General features: G+C 42.0%; 1 protein-coding gene across 1 annotated transcript in view; it reads right to left on the bottom strand.

Annotated features, from left to right (window-relative positions):
* The window catches only part of klhdc8a (kelch domain containing 8A), a 31,069-nt gene extending 12,060 nt beyond the window's left edge, over positions 1–19,009 (bottom strand). The window contains exons 1-4 of the mRNA XM_085353729.1: positions 18,845–19,009; positions 18,349–18,559; positions 13,320–13,484; positions 13,023–13,241 (exon numbers count right to left, since the gene is read on the bottom strand). Of these exons, the coding sequence (XP_085209855.1) occupies positions 13,023–13,241; positions 13,320–13,484; positions 18,349–18,559; positions 18,845–19,009 (760 nt within the window). The remainder of the gene's footprint in view (positions 1–13,022; positions 13,242–13,319; positions 13,485–18,348; positions 18,560–18,844) is intronic.
* Between the last annotated feature and the right edge of the window lie 1,186 nt (positions 19,010–20,195).

Below are 20,195 nucleotides of genomic sequence, written 5' to 3'. Positions count from 1 at the left end.
ATGTATCTCACTATGATGTTCTGTCATTTCTAATAATTACAAGCTGGTCTAAGAAGCCAGTCCACTTTTGCTCTATTCTCATTTCTGCTTCATTCCATCTGCTTTGTTATGTTTTAGTCCCTTCTGTTTTTTTAAATTATCTCAAGCGGGACATAAATCACAGTCACAACATGGGAGTTCGTTTGTTATAAGTAGGTCTCGGGGGGGGACTGCATCATTTGTGGTTATTGTTCATGTTGCCTGAGCTGTACGAGCTTTAGCAGAACAAAGGAAAGTGCTGCTTTGTTAGATGCAGTAAAAGCAGCAGAATTCATTATTCCAGCTGAAGGTTTGTAACAGAAAAGCAACTGAATTTGAAATTTTCAATCACACTGAAACACCAGCTGAGGTTTATCTGTAGCTCACAGCTTTTGTGCTTACTGAAGATTTAAACTTTTACCATTGGTGAAGACTCAAGCACAAATCTCGACTTATTATTTGGTTAATTTAGGAAGAATCAAGAGGTTTATTGTCATGTATGCCGCACAGCAGTGGTGCTTAGCAATGACATTTTTACTTTATGAGTTCCCCACACACAAATAAATGAAAATAAATAACTAAACTAACCAAAAAATAAAATAAAATTCAATACAAAATACTATACACACAAGGCTAGAGTGTAGTCAGAATATAAATTGCAATTAGTATGCAAACTACTTTAATTCAAAGACATCCAGAATGTTTTAGCGTTGTTATATAAACTGTATTATTTAATAACATTTTATAAGTGACAGTAGGAATCAAACAAACATAGAAAAAGGTGTAGGCCACACCTACTACTACTAGAAATATTAATCTCAGTTTTTTTATGCCCTCTTTTCTGTCTCTTTCCACCGTCTCTCCTCACCGTTCTAACTGACCCATGGCAGATGGCTGAGCCTCCCTGACCTTGGTTCAGTTCCTTTTAAATGAGAGTTCTTCCTCCCCACCATTGCCAAGTGAACAGGCACCTTACAAAGTTGTTGTCAACTGATGTGATATAAATAAAGCTGAAGCTGAAAAGCTGATTGGATGGTTCATATGCAGGCTGAGAAGCCCACAGATGTTGTTTTTCCACCCAAAGTAACTTTTTCCCTTCAGGTTCTCGTATGTCTGCATTTCTACTGCAGTGAAGATCCGTAAAGATTAGACAAATTAGTCAACTGACGTAGTGACAACTGTGTTTACAAGCAGGATTATAAAAACATAACAATCACATTAAATCTCAGCTGTCTGCATCTCTTTTTCTGTTCTCCAATTTCATCACTTTTTTTTGTTAACATCACTCTCTCTCTCTCTGTTCACTTTCTAGCTTGCTTAACCACCGCCACTCGTCTCTCTCTTTTATTTTCACTCACTCTCTTTCTCTAAAGCTAAATCTCTCGGGATTTGACCAAAGTCATATTAAGCAAAAAAACAAGAAAGATGACTCGAGTCATCCAGCACAACAACACTACTGATTTACCACCGGGCAACAAACTGTTTTGAAAGCTCAGTCGCTGCTAACCAGCTAGTTCTACATCGTCCAAAGTAGGGAGACATGAGATTCAGGTTGGTACTGTTAATGTTCCTTGTGTTGGACTGAAGTCATTCTTTTCCTTTGGAGAGCCACTGTTAATAGGGGACCAATGCTGGAGCTCAGTGGGAATGCACAGCAGGAGAAGCACTACCACAACCTGCTGCAGTTCTAGATTGTAACGTTGGGGTCCATCTATAGTATAAAGAACGTACTGGAGAGGCATCTGCTCATCATTCTGTTACATACTGTAAAAATGTTTTGCTTATTAATAGGTTTTAAAAAACATGTTAGCCTCACTGGGTTGCACAGTGGTTAAGACTGTTGCCTCACAGCAAGAGAGCCCTAAAGGCAAAATGGGGTCCAGGTTCGTATTAGCAGCTGATGACAGGAGGGTGACTGGAATTCTTTGGGAAATTGTCTTGTTTCTGTAAGGTATCTGGATATTTTTAATTGCATCTTGGAATGGATGTTTAACCAATCATCCTCAAGAGTTAGTCTCAGAGTTTGTCACCTTTAGTTTAGCGTATCTTTGCACAAATCATTTATTTGAACAATTCTGTTTCACAGAGCTGCTGTTAAACGATCTCCGATAGCTCGCCATCATCAGCTGCACCTCACCTCAGCACATCTCTGCTGAAGTTCAAACACCAGCAGCTCTGCAGCCAAGTATCACCTCACAAGCAGGGATTGTAAGAATGCTACATAAACTTAAGTTAGAGGATATTTTTCAAGTTGAATTCCATGAGAAATTGCTCCAGTAGCTCCAGGACCCTTGCAAAATATTTAAACAGCTTTTTGTCCAGTTTCTAAGACATGAGCCTGGGCCTTTACCCTTAACAACACTGTTAAAGTGAGATGAACGGAATTTTCTTTGTGTGGTGCACAACACTGAAATCAACTACTTTGGAAACTAAACAAAAAAACATGAAAAAACCTAAACTTCGAAAAAATAAACTGTCCATATCAGGAGTTACCACTTGAAGAAAGTGGGTAAAATATTTCCTGAGTAATTTGGGTGCAACATTACTCAGGCAGCATGGTTGCCTCACAGCAAGAGGGTCCTGAGTTCAACTCCACCATCAGGACGGGGTCTTTTTGTGTGGAGTCTGCATGTTCTCCCCATATTTGCATGGATTCTCTCCAGGTGCTCCGGCTTCCTCGCACAGTCCAAAGACATGCAGTTAGTGGGGATAGGTTAATTGGAAACTCTAAATTGCCCATAGGTGTGAATGTATATATAGATGGCGCCGGTGAGGTCGGCTGCCGTCACGACTGCTCCGACCACTTTTTCTTTGTCTTTGTTTTTTAAGTTAGTTTTCAGCGTTTCTAAATCGGCAAAATCATCACCATTGGGTACATTAGGTATGACAGTGACACTCTTGTTTCTATTGGTATACAATGTACTCACAATTCGAAGTTTTTAACTCCGGATCCGAGCTGGCCGAGTGAGATCTCGAGGGAGAACAAAGGGAAGCGGCGGCGGCCTAGAGGGAAGCGAGCCGGCGTCAGGAACAGGCTGAGAGCTCGTGCACACCGCACACCTCTGCCTAGCATCCTGCTCGCCAACGTCCAGTCACTGGAGAACAAGCTTGACGACCTCAGGGCCAGGATAAAGTTCCAGAGAGACATTCGGGACTGCAATCTCCTCTGCTTCACCGAGACATGGCTGAACCCAGCGGTGCCGGACCACGCCATCCAGCCGGCCGAGTTCTTCTCGGTTCACCGCATGGACAGGACACGGGACTCGGGGAAGTCAAGGGGAGGCGGCGTGTGTTTAATGGTGAACAACAACTGGTGCAACAGTGCGAACGTTGTTCCTCTCACACGCTCCTGCACACCAAATCTGGAACTACTGTCCATCATGTGTCGTCCTTTTTATCTACCTCGGGAATTTACATCGGTCATTGTAAGTGCCGTTTATATTCCACCACAAGCGGACACGGTCACCGCCTTATGCGAGCTGCATGAGGCACTCACACAGCACCAGACACAATACCGGGACGCTGCGCTTATTGTGACGGGGGACTTTAATAGCGCCAACCTCAAACGCGCAGCGCCGAACTTTTATCAACACATCACCTGCCCCACCAGGGGTGAAAGGACACTGGACCACTGCTACACTACGGTCAAGGACGGCTACAAGGCACAATCCCGCCCCCCGTTTGGCAAATCTGATCACGCCGCCATCTTCCTCATGCCAAAATACAAACAAAGGCTGAAACAGGAAGTTCCGGTTCAGAGGAAGGTCGCGCGCTGGACGGATCAATCGGTGGCCGCGTTACAGGACGCACTCGATGACGCAGACTGGGGCATGTTCAGAAACAGCTCCGACGATGACGTCAACGTGTTTACGGAAGCGGTTGTGGGATTCATCGGGAAACTAGCGGATGATACCGTGGAGACAAAGACTATCACAACGTTTCCCAACCAGAAGCCGTGGGTGGATAAAACCATCCGCGACGCTCTGAGATCCCGCACCGCTGCCTACAACACGGGACTCATGACGGGGGACATGGACCCGTACAAAGCCGCGTCATATAACGTGCGGAGGGCGGTGAAAGAGGCGAAGCAGCGCTACGGGAGGAAACTAGAGTCACAACTCCAACAGAGTGACTCTAGGAGCCTGTGGCGGGGACTAAGGACAATAACGGACTATAAAGCACCAACAACCGGTATGACGAACGCGGCCGTGACTCTGGCAGACGAGCTGAACACTTTCTATGCTCGCTTCGAGGCTGCAGCTAAGGTCTCCAACAATGCTAGTGTTAGCGGCGCTAACGGCTGCAGACAGGAAGATACTGCCAGCACCGGAAACGTGCTCGTCATCTCCGAGCATGAAGTAAGGAGAGCCTTCAAGAGAGTGAACACCAGGAAAGCAGCAGGACCAGACGGCATCCCAGGTCGTATCCTAAGAGACTGCGCATACCAGCTAGCTCCTGTGTTCACTGAGATATTCAACATCTCTTTATCTCAGTCGGTGATCCCCACATGCTTCAAAGAGTCCATCATTGTTCCTGTCCCGAAGAAACCCCACCCTGCTTCTCTCAATGACTATCGCCCTGTAGCCCTCACCTCAGTAGTGATGAAGTGCTTTGAACGCCTGGTCAGAGACTTCATCATTTCTTCACTACCAGACACACTGGACCCACTACAGTTCGCTTACCGTCCAAATCGTTCCACAGACGATGCCATCTCTCATCTCCTCCACACATCACTCACTCACTTGGACACTAGAAGGGGGAATTATGTTAAAATGCTCTTCATAGACTACAGCTCTGCATTTAACACCATAATTCCCTCCACACTCACCACCAAGCTGGAGCATCTGGGACTCAGCTCATCTATGTGTCAGTGGATCTCCAACTTCCTAACTGGCAGACCACAGGCAGTAAGGATGGGCGGACATGTCTCAGCCTCCACCACTCTCAGCACTGGAGCCCCCCAGGGGTGTGTTCTGAGCCCCCTGCTGTACTCTTTGTACACATATGACTGCGTGGCCACTACCAGCTCCACCACCATCATCAAGTTTGCTGACGACACCGTCGTGGTGGGCCTGATCTCTGGTGCCAGAGGAACAACCTCCTTCTAAACGTCAGTAAGACAAAGGAGCTGATAGTGGACTTCAGCACTAAGCAGGAGAGGAACTACCAGACCCCCGTCATCAACGAGTGCCCAGTGGAGAGAGTGGACAGCTTCAAATACCTCGGAGTTCACATCACGCAGGACCTGTCATCGTCCTGTCACATCAACACCGTGGTGAAAAAGGCCCGACAGCGTCTCTACCACCTCAGACGCTTGAGAGACTTCCAACTGCCCTCCAAGGTGCTCAGGAACTTTTACTCGTGCACCATAGAGAGCATCCTGGCGGGAAACATCTTAACCTGGTTCGGGAACAGCACCATGCAGGACAGACGAGCTCTACAGAGGGTTGTGCGGTCAGCTGAGCGCACCATCCGCTCCGAGCTCCCTGACCTGCACTCAATCTACAGCAGGCGGTGCTGGACCAAGGCCAGGAAGATCGTGAAGGACCTCAGCCATCCCAACAACAGACTGTTCTCTCTGTTGAGGTCAGGAAAGCGATTCCGCTCCCTGAAGACCAACACAGAGAGACTGAGGAGGAGCTTCTTCCCGCAGGCGATACGGTCTCTCAATCACACCACCACACAGTACTGACCCACACATACGGTTCTTACACACACACTGGACTTTCTGGACTTTGGTTTTGCACAACACTGGTCACTATATTCTTCATTTCCGGTTAATACTTGTACAGCTGCTGTTATTGTGTATATATTTATTTATATTTAGATTTCTTCATACATTCTTATATAGTTCTATATTGTGTATTGTGTATTTTGTTGTACAGTTATTTTATTTTCAACTTTAATTTATATATTTATCTTTATCTTATTCTTCCCAGTTAAATTTACCCTTCATTCTAATTTGTGTTGTACAGTTATTTCATTTTTAACCTTAATTTATATTTTATTCCTTCCTAGTTAAATTTACCCTTTTTAATTTTTCATATTTATTTCCTATCTTATTCATAGCCTTTTCCTTTTTTGTTCTCTTTAGGTCACGAGCAGTTGTCCAAGCATTTCACTACATATCGTACTGTGTATGACTCTGTACGTGACAAATAAAATTTGAATTTGAATTTGAATTTGAATGTGAGTGCGAATGGTCGTCTATGTGTCAGACTGGTGACCTGTCCAGGGTGTACCCTCCCTCTCGCCCCAAGACAGCTGGGATAGGCTCCAGCCATCCCCGCGACTGACAAGGATAAGCAGAAGAGAATGCATGGGTGGAATTTGGGTGAACTGACACCTTAAATATTTTTTCTAAAACAAAAATGTGTCATTTTCAGGCAATTTTCTTGCCACAGCTTCGTTCTTTGCATTTCCTTTGTACTTGTTGCGTCTTGCCCACATTGCGACATTCGCTAACAGGCGTGTGTCTTAATACTGGCAATATGAAATGGAACAGTAATACAATATCACTGTGACAGCAGATTGCATGGTGTGTGTGTATGTGTGGAGAGATACTGCTGCAGATGGATGATAAAGCAATCTGTTTCTGGATCTTGTAATTTAAAGTGCTTCTCATCCCCAACCCTCCCTCAGCAGCTCATCTCCCATCTCATCTCCACCAAAATTAGATTGGAGAAACGGGGTATGGCTGTGTGTGTGTGTGTGTGTGTGTTCGTGTGTGTGTGTGTGTGCGTGCACGCACGTCTGCCTGGATCAGTATCAAGCGTTTGTGTGTGTTGGAAGTTATTTTATTTTCATCTTTCCTCTTCTATCTGTCACACATAAGGCAAACTTTCTCCCCATTATCATACATTAACATTATCACGCCCATGTTCTGCTTTATTTGGCTTTCATTCGACCGATCCCAAAGTGTGACCACTTTTCCAGCTGTCTAAAATGACTTATTGATTTTTCTTCTCCCTTTTCTCCTTCCGGTCTCTTCTCAATTTGTTCACCTGTTACTCTGGGGTGCCTTTGCTGGATAGAGGGATAAGTCATGTCACTGTGTTTAGGGACATGGAGTGTGCACAGAATTAAGCAAGGAAAGAAACCAGCTATCTGCACGGTGAGGTTGATGTTAATCACTGCTTTGCAGAGGTGTGGACTCGAGTCACATGACTTGGACTCGAGTCAGACTCGAGTCATTAATTTTATGACTTTAGACTTGACTTGAAAAAATGTTCTAAGACTTGTGACTTGACTTGGACTTTTACACCAATGACTTGGGACTTGAATTGGACTTGAACCGGTTTACTTGAAAAGACTTGATATTTTACCCCAAATATAAAATTTAACATGCATATTATATAGAGATTGAAAATGTGAGGTCATTCACGGGTAGAACCGCAAAGGATTCTGGGAACTCGTGGCAAGCGGTACTAGTGCACGCAGGCTTTCAATTAAAATCAGTTATACAGCGATAAAAAGAAACACAAAAATGTCAAGAAGCCGTTGTATTATTAACTGCAATAGCCGGTCGCATGACAGCCACGGGAAGCCGACGGGTAAAGAGATCGGTTGTTATCGGATTACGTCGTTGAAGAGAAATTGTTCAAGCCATGTTTCCGAAGTAACAAAGACGCGACGGATGGCCTGGATTGCAGCCATTCAAAGACCAAATATAACGTCCCAGAACACTCCAGCTCACAGGTTAGTCTGCTCCAAGCATTTACACGAAGGTCAGTGTTTCTTAGTAGTTAATACGTCATTTTCATAACATAATTAGTGATATAGGTTACAAGCAAGTCTGGCGCTGAACAGAAATTGTCGCGCTATGCTCCTTTATTTATTGTGCATAAATAGTGAATTGTCCTGACACAATATTGCGTTTCGCTTCTGTTATTATGGTACATTAACAAAAACATATACTTTTATTCACAGGATAAAACAGGTTTTTTGTATCACTAATTGCCCAGTGCGATTACAGACTGCGGTAAAGTGAGCCGTCATTTGTGAGCCGCGGTCAAGCCAGCCGCCTCCTATCCGCGCGGTGATTACAGCATACAATATTGTTGTCACTGCTACATTTCTGTAACGCTACCAGAAATTATTTCCACTACTAATTAATTACCGTTGAGCTCAAAGGTCCTATTAATAAACGGTTAAGGAATGTGTATTTATGACGACAATTTGTGAGACTGGTAAACTTATGATACGTACGATGGTCTTTCGTTCTACACGGTGCATTTCAAGGTCCTGCACCCATCCGTCGGTAAACTGTACCTGGGCTTGTTGCAGTGACCTGAAGTTACTAAACTTCATGAGTGTATGCACTCACTCCAAGAACCGTATAATTATAAATATGCATATAAATATGCTACAATGAGATAGCTGACTTCATCTAACTAGCAAATGTTGTCCAGGCTACGTTGGTGATACAGTTTTTTTTAATGTGTATGATATTTTTGTCATGCGATTTTAAAGCCGGTCCTACAACCGCATCCAAGAATAACATGCAGCTTATCTCAGAACTGTCGGTGAAAATTATTCTTGGAGCTAAGTTTAATTGAGCTGCATTTTAAAGAGGTGCAATTTCACAATTTGTGTATATTTTCTAAGTTCACTATTTTGTCATGTGTTGAGAAAAACACAGATTTTAAAATTACATGGTCTAATATTTACATTTAGCATAACTGCAACATTATTTTTTCGTTTTTTTTTTTTTAAAGACTCGAAAGGACTTGAAATTCAAAGTTTCAGACTTGTGACTTGACTCGGACTTTTACACCAGTGACTTGAGACTCGACTCTGACTTGCCTGACATTACTTGAGACTTGACTTGAGACTTGAGGATAAAGACTTGAGACTTACTTGAGACTTGCAAAACAATGACTTGGTCCCACCTCTGCTGCTTTGTAAGAGAGCAGGGTCTAATTGAAGAGGGACGCAATTGCAAAAACGAGATAATGACTTTTATTTTTGGGTAGAAGACTTGATGAAACCTCTGAGTGCTATGAAAACATCCCTCACGTATCAAGCTGAAGTCAAGCGGTGCTCAGTCCTCCAGTCTTCATTGTGCTCTGTAGGAATTAGCATTTCTTTTCTTTTTTGAAAAGCAAAATAAAGACAGGAAATGAGAGTAGAAGGATGGATGGAAGGTAATGTTTGAATGCATTACATTTTTCAGTAATGCAGTAATGTAACAAGTTACTGTATCGAAGTAACTGAATTACATTACAGCTACCATTATTTTAATTGTGACACAGAGGTCCTCCAGAAATTAGCTGCAATCAGCTGATTTCAGTTTGTGTGCAGGGAGGACAAACAGCATGATAACACAAAGCTAACAAAGATCCCAGAAGAATGTTAAAGCTGAGCGAATACTAAATTGAGCCTAGGAGCCAGAACCTTCAAAGTCTGTGTGTTCTGCCTTCAACGGCTTTCACTGGTTTTCTGTAGACACTATAAAATATCCTATGTGTCCTCATTAGGATAGGGATTTGTGTTAGCGTTTGGGACTGTAGCATTGGGTTTATATTATTAACTCTTCATTATATGAGAGTGCAATGTGGAAATAAGTGAGTAGTGTAATGAATTACTTTAATAGACAGATACCGCCTGACTGTTAGTTGTCAGCTAGCAGTCAGCCACTGGGAGTCTGTCCTCTTATCTACTTTCCACTTTAAATACGTCGTTTCACTCAGTTGCAGACTAGAAAAGTTAGCTATAGATGGTTTACTCAGTATAATTCTAGAGTCTTCACCTAATATATATATAAAGCGCATTAAGGCCACTGTTTTGATTTGGAGCGATATAAATAAAACTGAATTGAATTTCATATTCTTTTGCTAGGTTTTGTTGTAAACCTCTTCACCGATTAAAATATAAAAACTTTGATTCAAGTTTTGAAAATGTAAAATAAATGGATAAAACTTCACAGTCAATTTGGGCATCATCATTTGCAGATCATCAAAACTATTTCCAGTAAACAGTTCTTCATTCATCCATTTCAATATAATCTAATAAATAGATGCAATTTAAAAGAAAATTAAATACACAGATGTGCAGACGTAGAGGTTAATTAATTCTGAGACAGGCTTTATGAAGGTGTTTCTTTGGACACTGGCTGCTTTGTAAAGGATTTTCAGTCCCGTTCTTGTATCTTAGAGGGGAATGTTTTTTTCAAGCTCTGTTTTAACCAACCATACAAATTAAAGTGTATTCAACCAGCGTTATTGTGATAGATATGCGTAGGACAGCTTTTTGGGCAGAGTTTGATTGAGCAAATAGAAACAACCTGTCATGGTCCTGGGTCGGTGACCCAGCGCTTTTAGTTATCATTTTCTAGTTTATGATGATGATGATGATTATTATTGTTTGAGTTCTGTGTGTTATATTTGGTCTGCCTTTGAGTCTGTGTCTCTGTCTATGGTGTCACCCCATCTGTTTGTGAATCTGTCTGTTTAGTTCAATGTCTTGTCTGGTTCCATGTATCTGAGTTTCCTGTTTTATTGTGAAGGTCCGTGTCGTATGTGAGTGTGATCAGTTTACGTTTCCCCTGTCCCGTCAGCCCAGATTCTTCCCAGCTGTGTTGCCCTCCTGTCTCTCATCCCCTGATTACTGGTGTGTGTATTTAAGCCCTGTGTGTTCTCCTGCCTGTTGCCGGTTCGTCTGTATTACTCAGTGTCAGTCTGTGTATCCACCGTGTCTTCTCCCTGTTGTTCATCGTCATCCTCCTCTGCTCGTTTTCATTCAGGTTTGTGCTCTGTAGTTTAGTTGTTTCCCAGTTTAGTTTAGTTCGAGCCCCGTTTGCTGTTTGTCCACATTCTTTTGTGTTCAATAAATCACCTTCACTCCTCTACGACTGCCTGCGACTGGATCCTCATTTATTCCACACGGCTCGCCTCGGCAGCCGTGACACAACCTCATGGTGCCTTTGCGAAAACGGGACATTAGAAGACTACCAAAAAATGCCATCCATACTATGTGAATTCTATAAATTTATGGTTTTCCTGATATTCAGTTTTTGTTGTTTAAGAGGTGCCAATAATTCCAGTGCCAATGAAGAGCGGCAGCTGAACAACAAGCAGTATAATAAGAAAAGCAACAATCCCTCATTTAAAGTTTGTATAAAAAGTTTGTGAACATACATTGAAAACGATGTAACTTTCTGTCAGTGATTCCTGGAATACCGCTTACATGTGTTAAAATCACGGCTGGCACAGAGAGGGTTATTTGGTCTGGAGGTCGTTGTCCTTCTGTGGGGAGAGATGTTTGAGCGATCACCTAACGCGTGACAAAGGAATCCGCTGTAACGCTAATGACGGTCTGCACTCTCTTACCTGTCTGTAAAAGTTGGTTTGGGCATTAAAATCACTGCAGCAACTTTTGAGAGATGTGCAGAGCACGAAAGGAGAGTTAAGAAAAAATCCAAAGAAATTATATAGAAACTGTATATAAAAGGATCAGCTGTGGAGTTTTTCCACCTATAACTAAATAAATAAATAAATAAATACTGCAGGTTGGATCTATTAGCTGGACATGTACTCGTTGTTGGATTTGAAGTGTCCCTTTCACAGCGCAGTATTTTTGAACCAGAGCATGCAGGCATTACTGCATGCGTTTAAATTTCGATTTCACATTTTATATAAGTACATTAGCAGTGCAATGAAATCATTGTTTTATGCCTTCATGTTTAAAAACACAAGCCATCAATAATCACAGAATGCAAGAAATGACAGTGTGAAGATGAGAGTGCACGCAGGGTCATGTAAATGGAGACGAGTGTGGTCAAAAATATGAATTATGATACGTTCATATTTTCCAAGAGGCTCTGTTCAAAAGTCCAGCAGATACTCTCCTCAGGTCGCTGACATTCACAGACTGATGTTACTTTTGTGTGCGATATATATAAGTCTGGTGACAGTTTGGCAGTCAGAGTGACTGACGGAATAAATTATAGCGTTGGGATAAAACAAAGCAAAAATGCCTGATTGACAGAACTTTATTTCTATACTTTGTGTTTTAATAGAACAACAACAATTTGTTAAGCTAACAAAAGAAACTAATCAAAACCAAATGGATTTGCAGATTACATGGAGTAGTCTTGTGTGTGTGTGTGTGTGTACATATGATCTATATCCTGCATGTGCATGCAGCCGAATTTGTGTAGGTTCACCATTACAAACAGTTGTGTTTTAGAGCTGTCCATGGTGCTGAAATTCAAATAGTTTGAGTGCAATAAAAGTTTATGAAGGAAAAATGTGTTATTTCACGCTCCTGCCTGGACTTTTACGTGACTTGAAATTGATGTAAGTCTGTGTGTGCGTGTGTGTGTGTGTGCGTGTGTGTGTGTTTGGGTCTTTTTTAGAACCAGAAATTGGAATGGCACTATACTTAGGGGGCCCAACAGTCACTGTGGGGATCAAATGCCAGTTCTCATGAATTTGAAGGCATTTTTGAGGCCTAAAATATGGTTTTAGGGTTAGGTTACAAATAGGTTAGGGTTAAGCATTCATTTCTGGTGGTTAGGGTTAGGCTATAGAGCTGAGGAAAGCGTTTTGTCAATTCTTTGTCCTCACTAAGACATGAAAACGAGTGTGTGTGTCATTAAATAATAGAATGATGTGAACATTTTCTATCATCAAGTGATAGAAAAGAGGAGGTTATTTAAATTACAGCATTATGTGATGATCTTGTTTATTTCTTCTTCACTTTTTTCCTGCTGAGTGTTTTTGACAGCGAAAATCTCTGCTGTATGTGGGGAGGACAGTAAAAAGCCTCAGATCTGTTTCATGTTTTGCTCTCTGTTCAGCTCTGAAGTTGAGCCCCGCTTAAGTTTAGTGAAAGATTCAAACTTGAGCTGGTGTGTTCTGGATGTGCAGTTCTAATACGATTATCTGTCCTGATATGCAATGAATCCTGATATGCATATGGCAAGAATTCTTTCTACTTTTACTACATGTGAAAAACAAATTAAAAACTAGCATACAGGTTAAAATCATTAAGCGCTGTACCTTGGTTGGTGTCAAAAATATTGACGTTCTTGGTGAACTTGGAGCTTTGGTGTCCCCCGCCCTGCCGCAGTCCTCCTAACAGGCACAGCCTGCCAGCTGGGTCCCATATCACACCCCCATAGGAACGTTTGCATGGCATCATGGGTAGCGTAGTCCAAGATCGCGTCTCTGTGTCGTATACCTCAAAGGCCTTTAACGGTCGCTTACACTGACGGCCACCTTAAGGGTAAAAAACAAGTTGTCTACTAGAGTGACAAATAAAGTGCAGACATAATAGCTGTGCTCGTGTGTTAGTACCTGCCACATAGAGCTTATTGCCAAGCAGATGTGTGTTAGCATCGTAGCGTGGGGTCGGCATGGAAGGAAGTAGCGCCCACACGTCCTTTCGAAGGTCATACTGCTGCAGGATACTACGGGGAAGCAGGTCTGCACACATTCCCCCAAGAGCCAGAGCACGGCCATCTAGACACATGCACAGAGACAGGACATTTCAGACATTATATCACGATGATTACAAAAGTGGAGCTACACTTCTCCACCGCATCCTAGCTGATGGAAACAACTTGTGGGCACTTCATGAAGTGCTAAAAAATCTGCTCATCCACAGGCAGACACGGATGAGAAGTTAGCTTGTGACAAGGCAAGAAAATCTGACAGACGAAGGACAGAAAGTACAGCAGTAGAATAAAAATGCAAGAGTCCACGTCTGGCACTTTGGCATGACACCCCAAGCATAAGAATCGAAAGCGAAGGCGAGTGTCGAAGCGTGAGAAAAGCAGCATTAATCGTCAAAATGAAGAGGAAAAGAGCTGCAGGGAAGCAATCTGCATTTTTATTGTGTATTCACTTTAGTCAAGTGTTTCTTTACAAAGCCACTTGACTTCAGATTCTAACCTCAATGCATCTGCATTAGTGACAAGAGGGGAAGAAAGTTTGCAAAAACACTTTATATTCATTTGGGGAAAAGAATGTCTCATTACCACAAGTTCATTATTAAATATCCAGAAAATAACGATCCCACAAACGTCAATAAAAATGGCATCATTTAGTCAATGTGGTGGCTGACGCTCCATTCAGAAATACCAGATTTGTTTTAATTTGCTATTATTGATTATTTTGTCAGACGATCTGTCTCTTTTTCAGCTGCTCGGGATGAGCTGGGGGATGAAAGTGTGAGCAAAGGGCAGAGGATCGAAAAGTGGTCAGGGAGATAGAGGGAGCACAATGGAGCCCATACACAGCCAATAAGTCTATGTGTATACAGCATCTATCTGCGTTCCCTCGGACACTGACAGATGCACCGGAGTCATAGAGAAGCTCCCTGAGAAGACCGGTCATACTAGCTGCAAAATGTAGGAATAAATCAGAGCCCCCAAATATCGCTCCAATGACTTCAGACAGCAACACAGAGCCGACTTTTTGGTAAAAATTAAAGTGCACCCAAGTGTTGTTCTGAAGTTCACACTGGAGAGCAGCTACTCTGATTATCTTCTTCACACTTTGCACAGTTAATTCTTGATGGATGCATCTTGTTTGTTTTTATTGCTCTCATTTTTAGGCACATAAAATTAGCCATAACTCTTTTATTTCCTATGAAATTTCAGAGTTTGAACTACACATGGGCACAGAAAATGTATGGTTTTAATTTTGACTAAAGTTATTCTCCACTGATGACAATAGATAACGTGACAATTGGGAGATTAACAAGGTGACAGATAGCTATTGTATAACTGAGCTCAGGGTGGCAATCATACATATGGACCTGGCATATGTGTGACTCACTCAACACCAGGAATAATACCAAGCAAGCACCACACATTGATGGAAATAGTTTTTCTGTCCTTTATTTACCCCAAATTACTCATTGAAAACTGGGTTGTTTAGTCTGAATAACGCTATAAATAACGGCCTACATTAGACATCAGTTTAGACCATATATAACCCAATACAGCCATAAAACAATCACCTCCAGCCAAAACCTATTCAAAAGATAACTTCACCAAACTGTGACTGATTCCCATTCATGCACTTAGCAACTTTGATATGTTTCCTTGATTGGCTGATGATGACCAGTGCACATTACAAAGGCTAAAATTGGGTTAAATTTGTCTTAAATGGAACGTTGAGTGGTTATTTTAGCCATTGTTTCAAAAATATAACTGTATCTTTCTTTGTTTCACTTAACATGATTAATTTTTTGCCCACATGCTAATGCATTCATATTTTCTGTGAAACAGCTGTGATCAGACAGCCGCACGTGAGTGATGTTTCTCACGGGTTTGTGTTTCATTGTATGTTTCAGGGAGAGCGTATTTGTCCTGAGCTGAGCCTCTGGACATCCATCATCCAAACACTGATGATATTCATTCAGACCTGCAGTCGGCTTAAAATTGCCAGTTAACCTAACGTGCATATCTTTGGACATGCATGTGCGAGGAAGCCAGAGTACCCGCAGAGAACTCATGCAAACTGTGAAGCCCCAGCCGGCTTTGCTGTTAAGCAAAAGTTCTAATTACTGTGGTGTCCAGCCTGTGGGTAATAAAACTGTACCCACGTGCTACCGGAGTCAGATTTGAGTAGTCTGCAGAGTTTCTGGAGGTGTCAATGTGAGTGTGAATGGTTATCTGTCTCCCTCTGTGTACACTCTGAAGGAACAGTCTCATGTCCCCAGGGATTAGCTGGGCTGAAACCCTCCAGCTATCACGAATGTCTTAAACAAACACTGTCATGGTCCTGGGCCATGTGGGCCCAGTATTCTTAGTTTCTTGTATTTTTGTATTTCGTTCCCTGTTTAGGTTCTGTTTCCTGAGTTGCCCTGTTATGTTGTTCCCTGTGTGCTTTCCCTTTGTGACTCTCACCCCCTGTGTGCCCCTCTATGTATTCATGAGCCCTTGTCCCCTTTCGTGTTTTATTCCATGTTTTCCCCAGCCTGTTATGTCTGTGTTCTCCCCGTGCTCTCTCCTCCTGTCTGAACCTCTGTGTACTTCCTGTTTGACTCTGCCCGTCTCCCGTCAGTGTTATGTTCACCCCGCCCTGTCTCGTTATGGTTATCTGTGTCAACTGTGTTCCCCGTGTGTTCCCACTTTCCTCGTTAACCCTCTGTGTATTTCTGTCTGCGTCTCCCTCTGTTCGGCGTCGCGTTCTCCCTCATGTTGTGTGTGTTCCTCCCTGTGTCTCTTGGCGAGCTTTGTATTTAGTTTTCCCAGTTTAGTTTTGTATTTCCTACGTTCTGCCTCTCCAGCATTAAAGCTGTGATTTTTTGAGTTCATCCCCGTGTCTGTGAGTTTTGCATTTTGGGTCCTCCTCCTGCCTGCCACACAACGAATCATGACAAACACAGCTGAAAGCAAGACAAATGAGCAGCCCGCTGATCAATGAGGTCCATCAGCAATTTGACCTATTAATGTATGTTTATATACAAGCTGTCAGAAAAGGTTTTAAATGGCTCTTTGGCACACACACACTTATACACCCCAACTAAGGATGAGGAGTATGTCTATGTCTGTAACAGATCTTATTAATGTTCCCTACTTCACTGTGAATGCTCACTACTTGTTTTTTTCTTTATTTCTTTTACAGTGTAGGGATATACTAAGAAGATCAAAAGAGAATACAGAACAGTGAAAGCAGAGAGAAGAGTAAACAAACCTAAAAGCTCTTTTATATTATATTTCAGATTCTTCAAAGCAGCCGACTTTTGCTTTGAAAACATCTTTGCACACTCTTCAGTCTCATGAGGTCATCATGTGGAGCCTTTCCAACAGTCTCCAAGTTTTCTACATATGCTGAGCACTTACTGGTTGCTTTTCCTTCACTCTGGACTCATTAAACTCATTCTGAAATGTGTTGTTAGGGCAGTGGTTCTTAACCTTGTTGGAGGTACCGAACCCCACCAGTTTCATATGCGCATTCACTGAACCCCTCTTTAGTGAAAAATAAAATATGATATTTTTTTTGAAATTCAAGACATAGATATGTTTTTTACTGGTGCACAAAATGAGCCATGCATGTCACGGCGGAGGCTCTGCCGAACCCCTGAGACTGACTCACCGAACCCCTAGGGTTCAATCGAACCCAGGTTAAGAACCACTGTGTTAGGGTTTCGAACACTTGTTTGTGGCAGCCAGGTGAGCTAAAGCTGCTGTTCATCACTATCCTACCTGTCCAAATGGCCCTGAGAGTATTTTGGTGATGAGTTTTGGTTATTGTAATGTTAAACCACATTGCTGCCTGGAATGCTGAATAAATCACCAGATGTGTCACCAGTGAAGGGCTATTTGCTGTACAATAACACTACCTAAGCAGAATACAACACATGAACACAGAAACATTAAGAAGCCAAAACTTCCAGGAGTTACTGTTAGCTTATCTGTCTAATGGTAGATCCGTAAGATAGCTTACCTGTTAACTGAAAACTATTAGGTGGTAACCTGATGAAACTGGTAAACATAAGGCCAGCTAGGGCTAAACTGTCATCAAAGCTAACAGTGGCCACTTTGAAAAACAGCAGCTAATCAAAAATATAATGTACGTTTTTACTTTCAGTATTTGGTTTGACTCTTTGTGCAGCAAAAGTTACAACTAAATTTTTCCAAGAACGCAGTGTGGCCTGGCAGCTTGGAGGAAATTTAAATGTGTTAAATGTGTTCAGAACACATTTAACTCCAGGATGGTGTTTGGTGGTATTCTTCACATGTCTGCTCTGCAGCTGAAATCAACAACACTTACAGATTTTCTGAGTGGGATGGTTTAGTATTCAAATGGCATCATTGTGTTATTACAGTTCTACAATATCAACAATTCCCATGGACTGTACATATTCTCACAAAGAGATATAACAGTACAATCCCGACGTATGAATCTTGATTTTTTTTAAAATTGTTTGTTGTTTTTCCCTCAAAACTGCTGATTTCATTTCATTTCACAATCAGTCCTGATCAATAATACAACCTCTACTGCCAGTATGTAGTCACAACGTAGCTATGAGATGTTTACCAGTCACCATTAAACAGAATCCACAGAAGAACATGTTGGGTAATACAACACAAAATGACAAACAAGCAAAGCCAAAGACCTTTACAGAAGTCAAAATCTCTTAAAAGTATATGAAACTGAGGCCAAGTGCAAACTCTGGAGTAAAAGCTAGCATGTTGCAAGTCTACCATAACTATGAATAGTTGTTTGTAAGGGGGCAATTAAGGAGGAATATTCTAATTATTTTCAGTAACCATTACAAAGTAATTTTGCTTAAAATGCATAATAGAAACTTGCTATAGAAACAGAAACAGACGCAGTGTGGTGCATACAGTTTCTGTATAATCCATACCTTTCACTGTAATGGATACACCCATCAGTGCCTCCCGTAGAGCACTTCTCTTCCTCCACCTCCCCTCCTCTGTGTTATACATCTCCACCACCTTCAGAGGGCTCTGGTCCTCTCCCACTCCTCCCACCACCAGGATCTGCTTTCCCATAACTGCCACAGCTGCCCCAGCACGAGGAGTGGGCATAGGGGGCAAGCTTATCCACCGGTCCCCCTGAAAATTGCGAGGAGGAAGACACGTCAGCTGTCAAAGAACTGGGTTGTATTTAACTTTTTAAATTAGAGTTCTGTGTTCAGATAAAGTCCATGGCTCCTTTAGTTCAGGGTACATACACATCAAACAGATTCAATGCTTGCGTGTTTCTTATAAATTCATATCTGTTTCATTTCTAGCTTAAAAAAGTGTATTTGTGTCTTTAACGGACTGAAAGATTTTTATGTTTATTAATTCCTGCTCAGAAAACAGTAAACTATCAGCTCCGCTGTCCACATTGTTTACCTCTGGGGAGTAGAGCTCCAGGGATGGACATGGCCTTCCTGCAGCGTCACAGCCCCCCAGCATGTACATCTGCCCCCCCACTTCAGACAGAGTGTGATAGACACGGCCGCTGGGCAGTCGAGCCAGGCTCTGCCAGTGAAACTCTTGGGCACTGGGCACCGCCATGACATCGGCACCCAGTCGGAGACTCTCTGGGGAGCTGGGGAGCAGGTAGGCGGAGGCCCAGATCCAGAGAAGAGTTAAGGGCAGGATTATTCAGGGAACGCTGAGAAGATGAAAGGTGTGTTTCCTCACCTCTGGATGGTCTTCCACCTCACACTGGGCCCTGGAGCGGAGACAGCATCAGGCAAAAATGGTTTTAGTAATGCAACATAGCACAGCATAAAGATGGGAATCAGTGGCAGTGTTTAATGGTAGTGTACATGTAGCTTTCAGTTGAGTTACCAGAATGAATGTTTACAACAACATGTTAATTTTAGCGTCTAACATGTTAGACGCTATCTAAAATAAGTTAAGGCTTTCATGCAATCAGAGTCAGATCTGTTGTCATTGATGAACTGTACTTATCATGTTTTCATTTTTCTCACCCCAGTGGGGGAGTATGTAATCGATTCAGTTTGTTTGTCTCTCTGTCTCTGTTAGTGTCAGCAGTGCAGTCGTCCACAGTTTTCAAGAGAAAATAGATGCCAATAACAGCTTGAGTTTATTTAATTTTGCTAAAAAACCGGTCAGGTTCAAGGTCACACCAACTGTGAAAATCAGTAAAACTTTATATTACCCACAGTTCGTTATGGACCGTCATCAAACTTCACAGCAATACACAAGACCTTGGGGGACATGAATACCTCTGTTGGCTAAGCATCTGATCTTGTAATATATCATATGAAAGGGCATTGACAAAGATGTACAACACACTTAATATTTTTTTAAAATGACAACCTATGATGTCATATGATGTCACAACGACGCCATAAAGTTTTTTTATTTGATAAAACAAAGTTTAGTGAATGGAAAAAGAAAAAGATTGTTGTTTACATTAGATTAGTGACAAGAAGTTAAAGTCAAGACACACAATTTAAGCAAATGTTATGAGTTAAATTCATTCAGGGATATTTCTTGCAATAGAATTTTGACATTTTTCATAGATTTATTCTTCCTTCTGCTCCTCGGTTTGTGTGTACTGTGTTATACTTAGGCTGCAACAAAGAACGAAGTCACACTGCCAACTGAATAAAGATTTACAAAGATTTATTAAACTTTAATTATGATGTGAGGAAAAATGGATCACTTGTGCAAAGAAGTCCATGGATAAATTGGCAAATGTATTGCATGTGACATATGTGCAAAAATC

Source organism: Diplotaxodon limnothrissa, linkage group LG5 (assembly GCF_057381915.1).
Source record: "Diplotaxodon limnothrissa isolate DT_005_m linkage group LG5, D_limnothrissa_male_GT1.1, whole genome shotgun sequence".
NCBI lineage: Eukaryota > Metazoa > Chordata > Actinopteri > Cichliformes > Cichlidae > Diplotaxodon > Diplotaxodon limnothrissa.
Note: the sequence above shows the minus strand (reverse complement) of the source record. Positions and strands in the feature narration are given on the sequence as shown.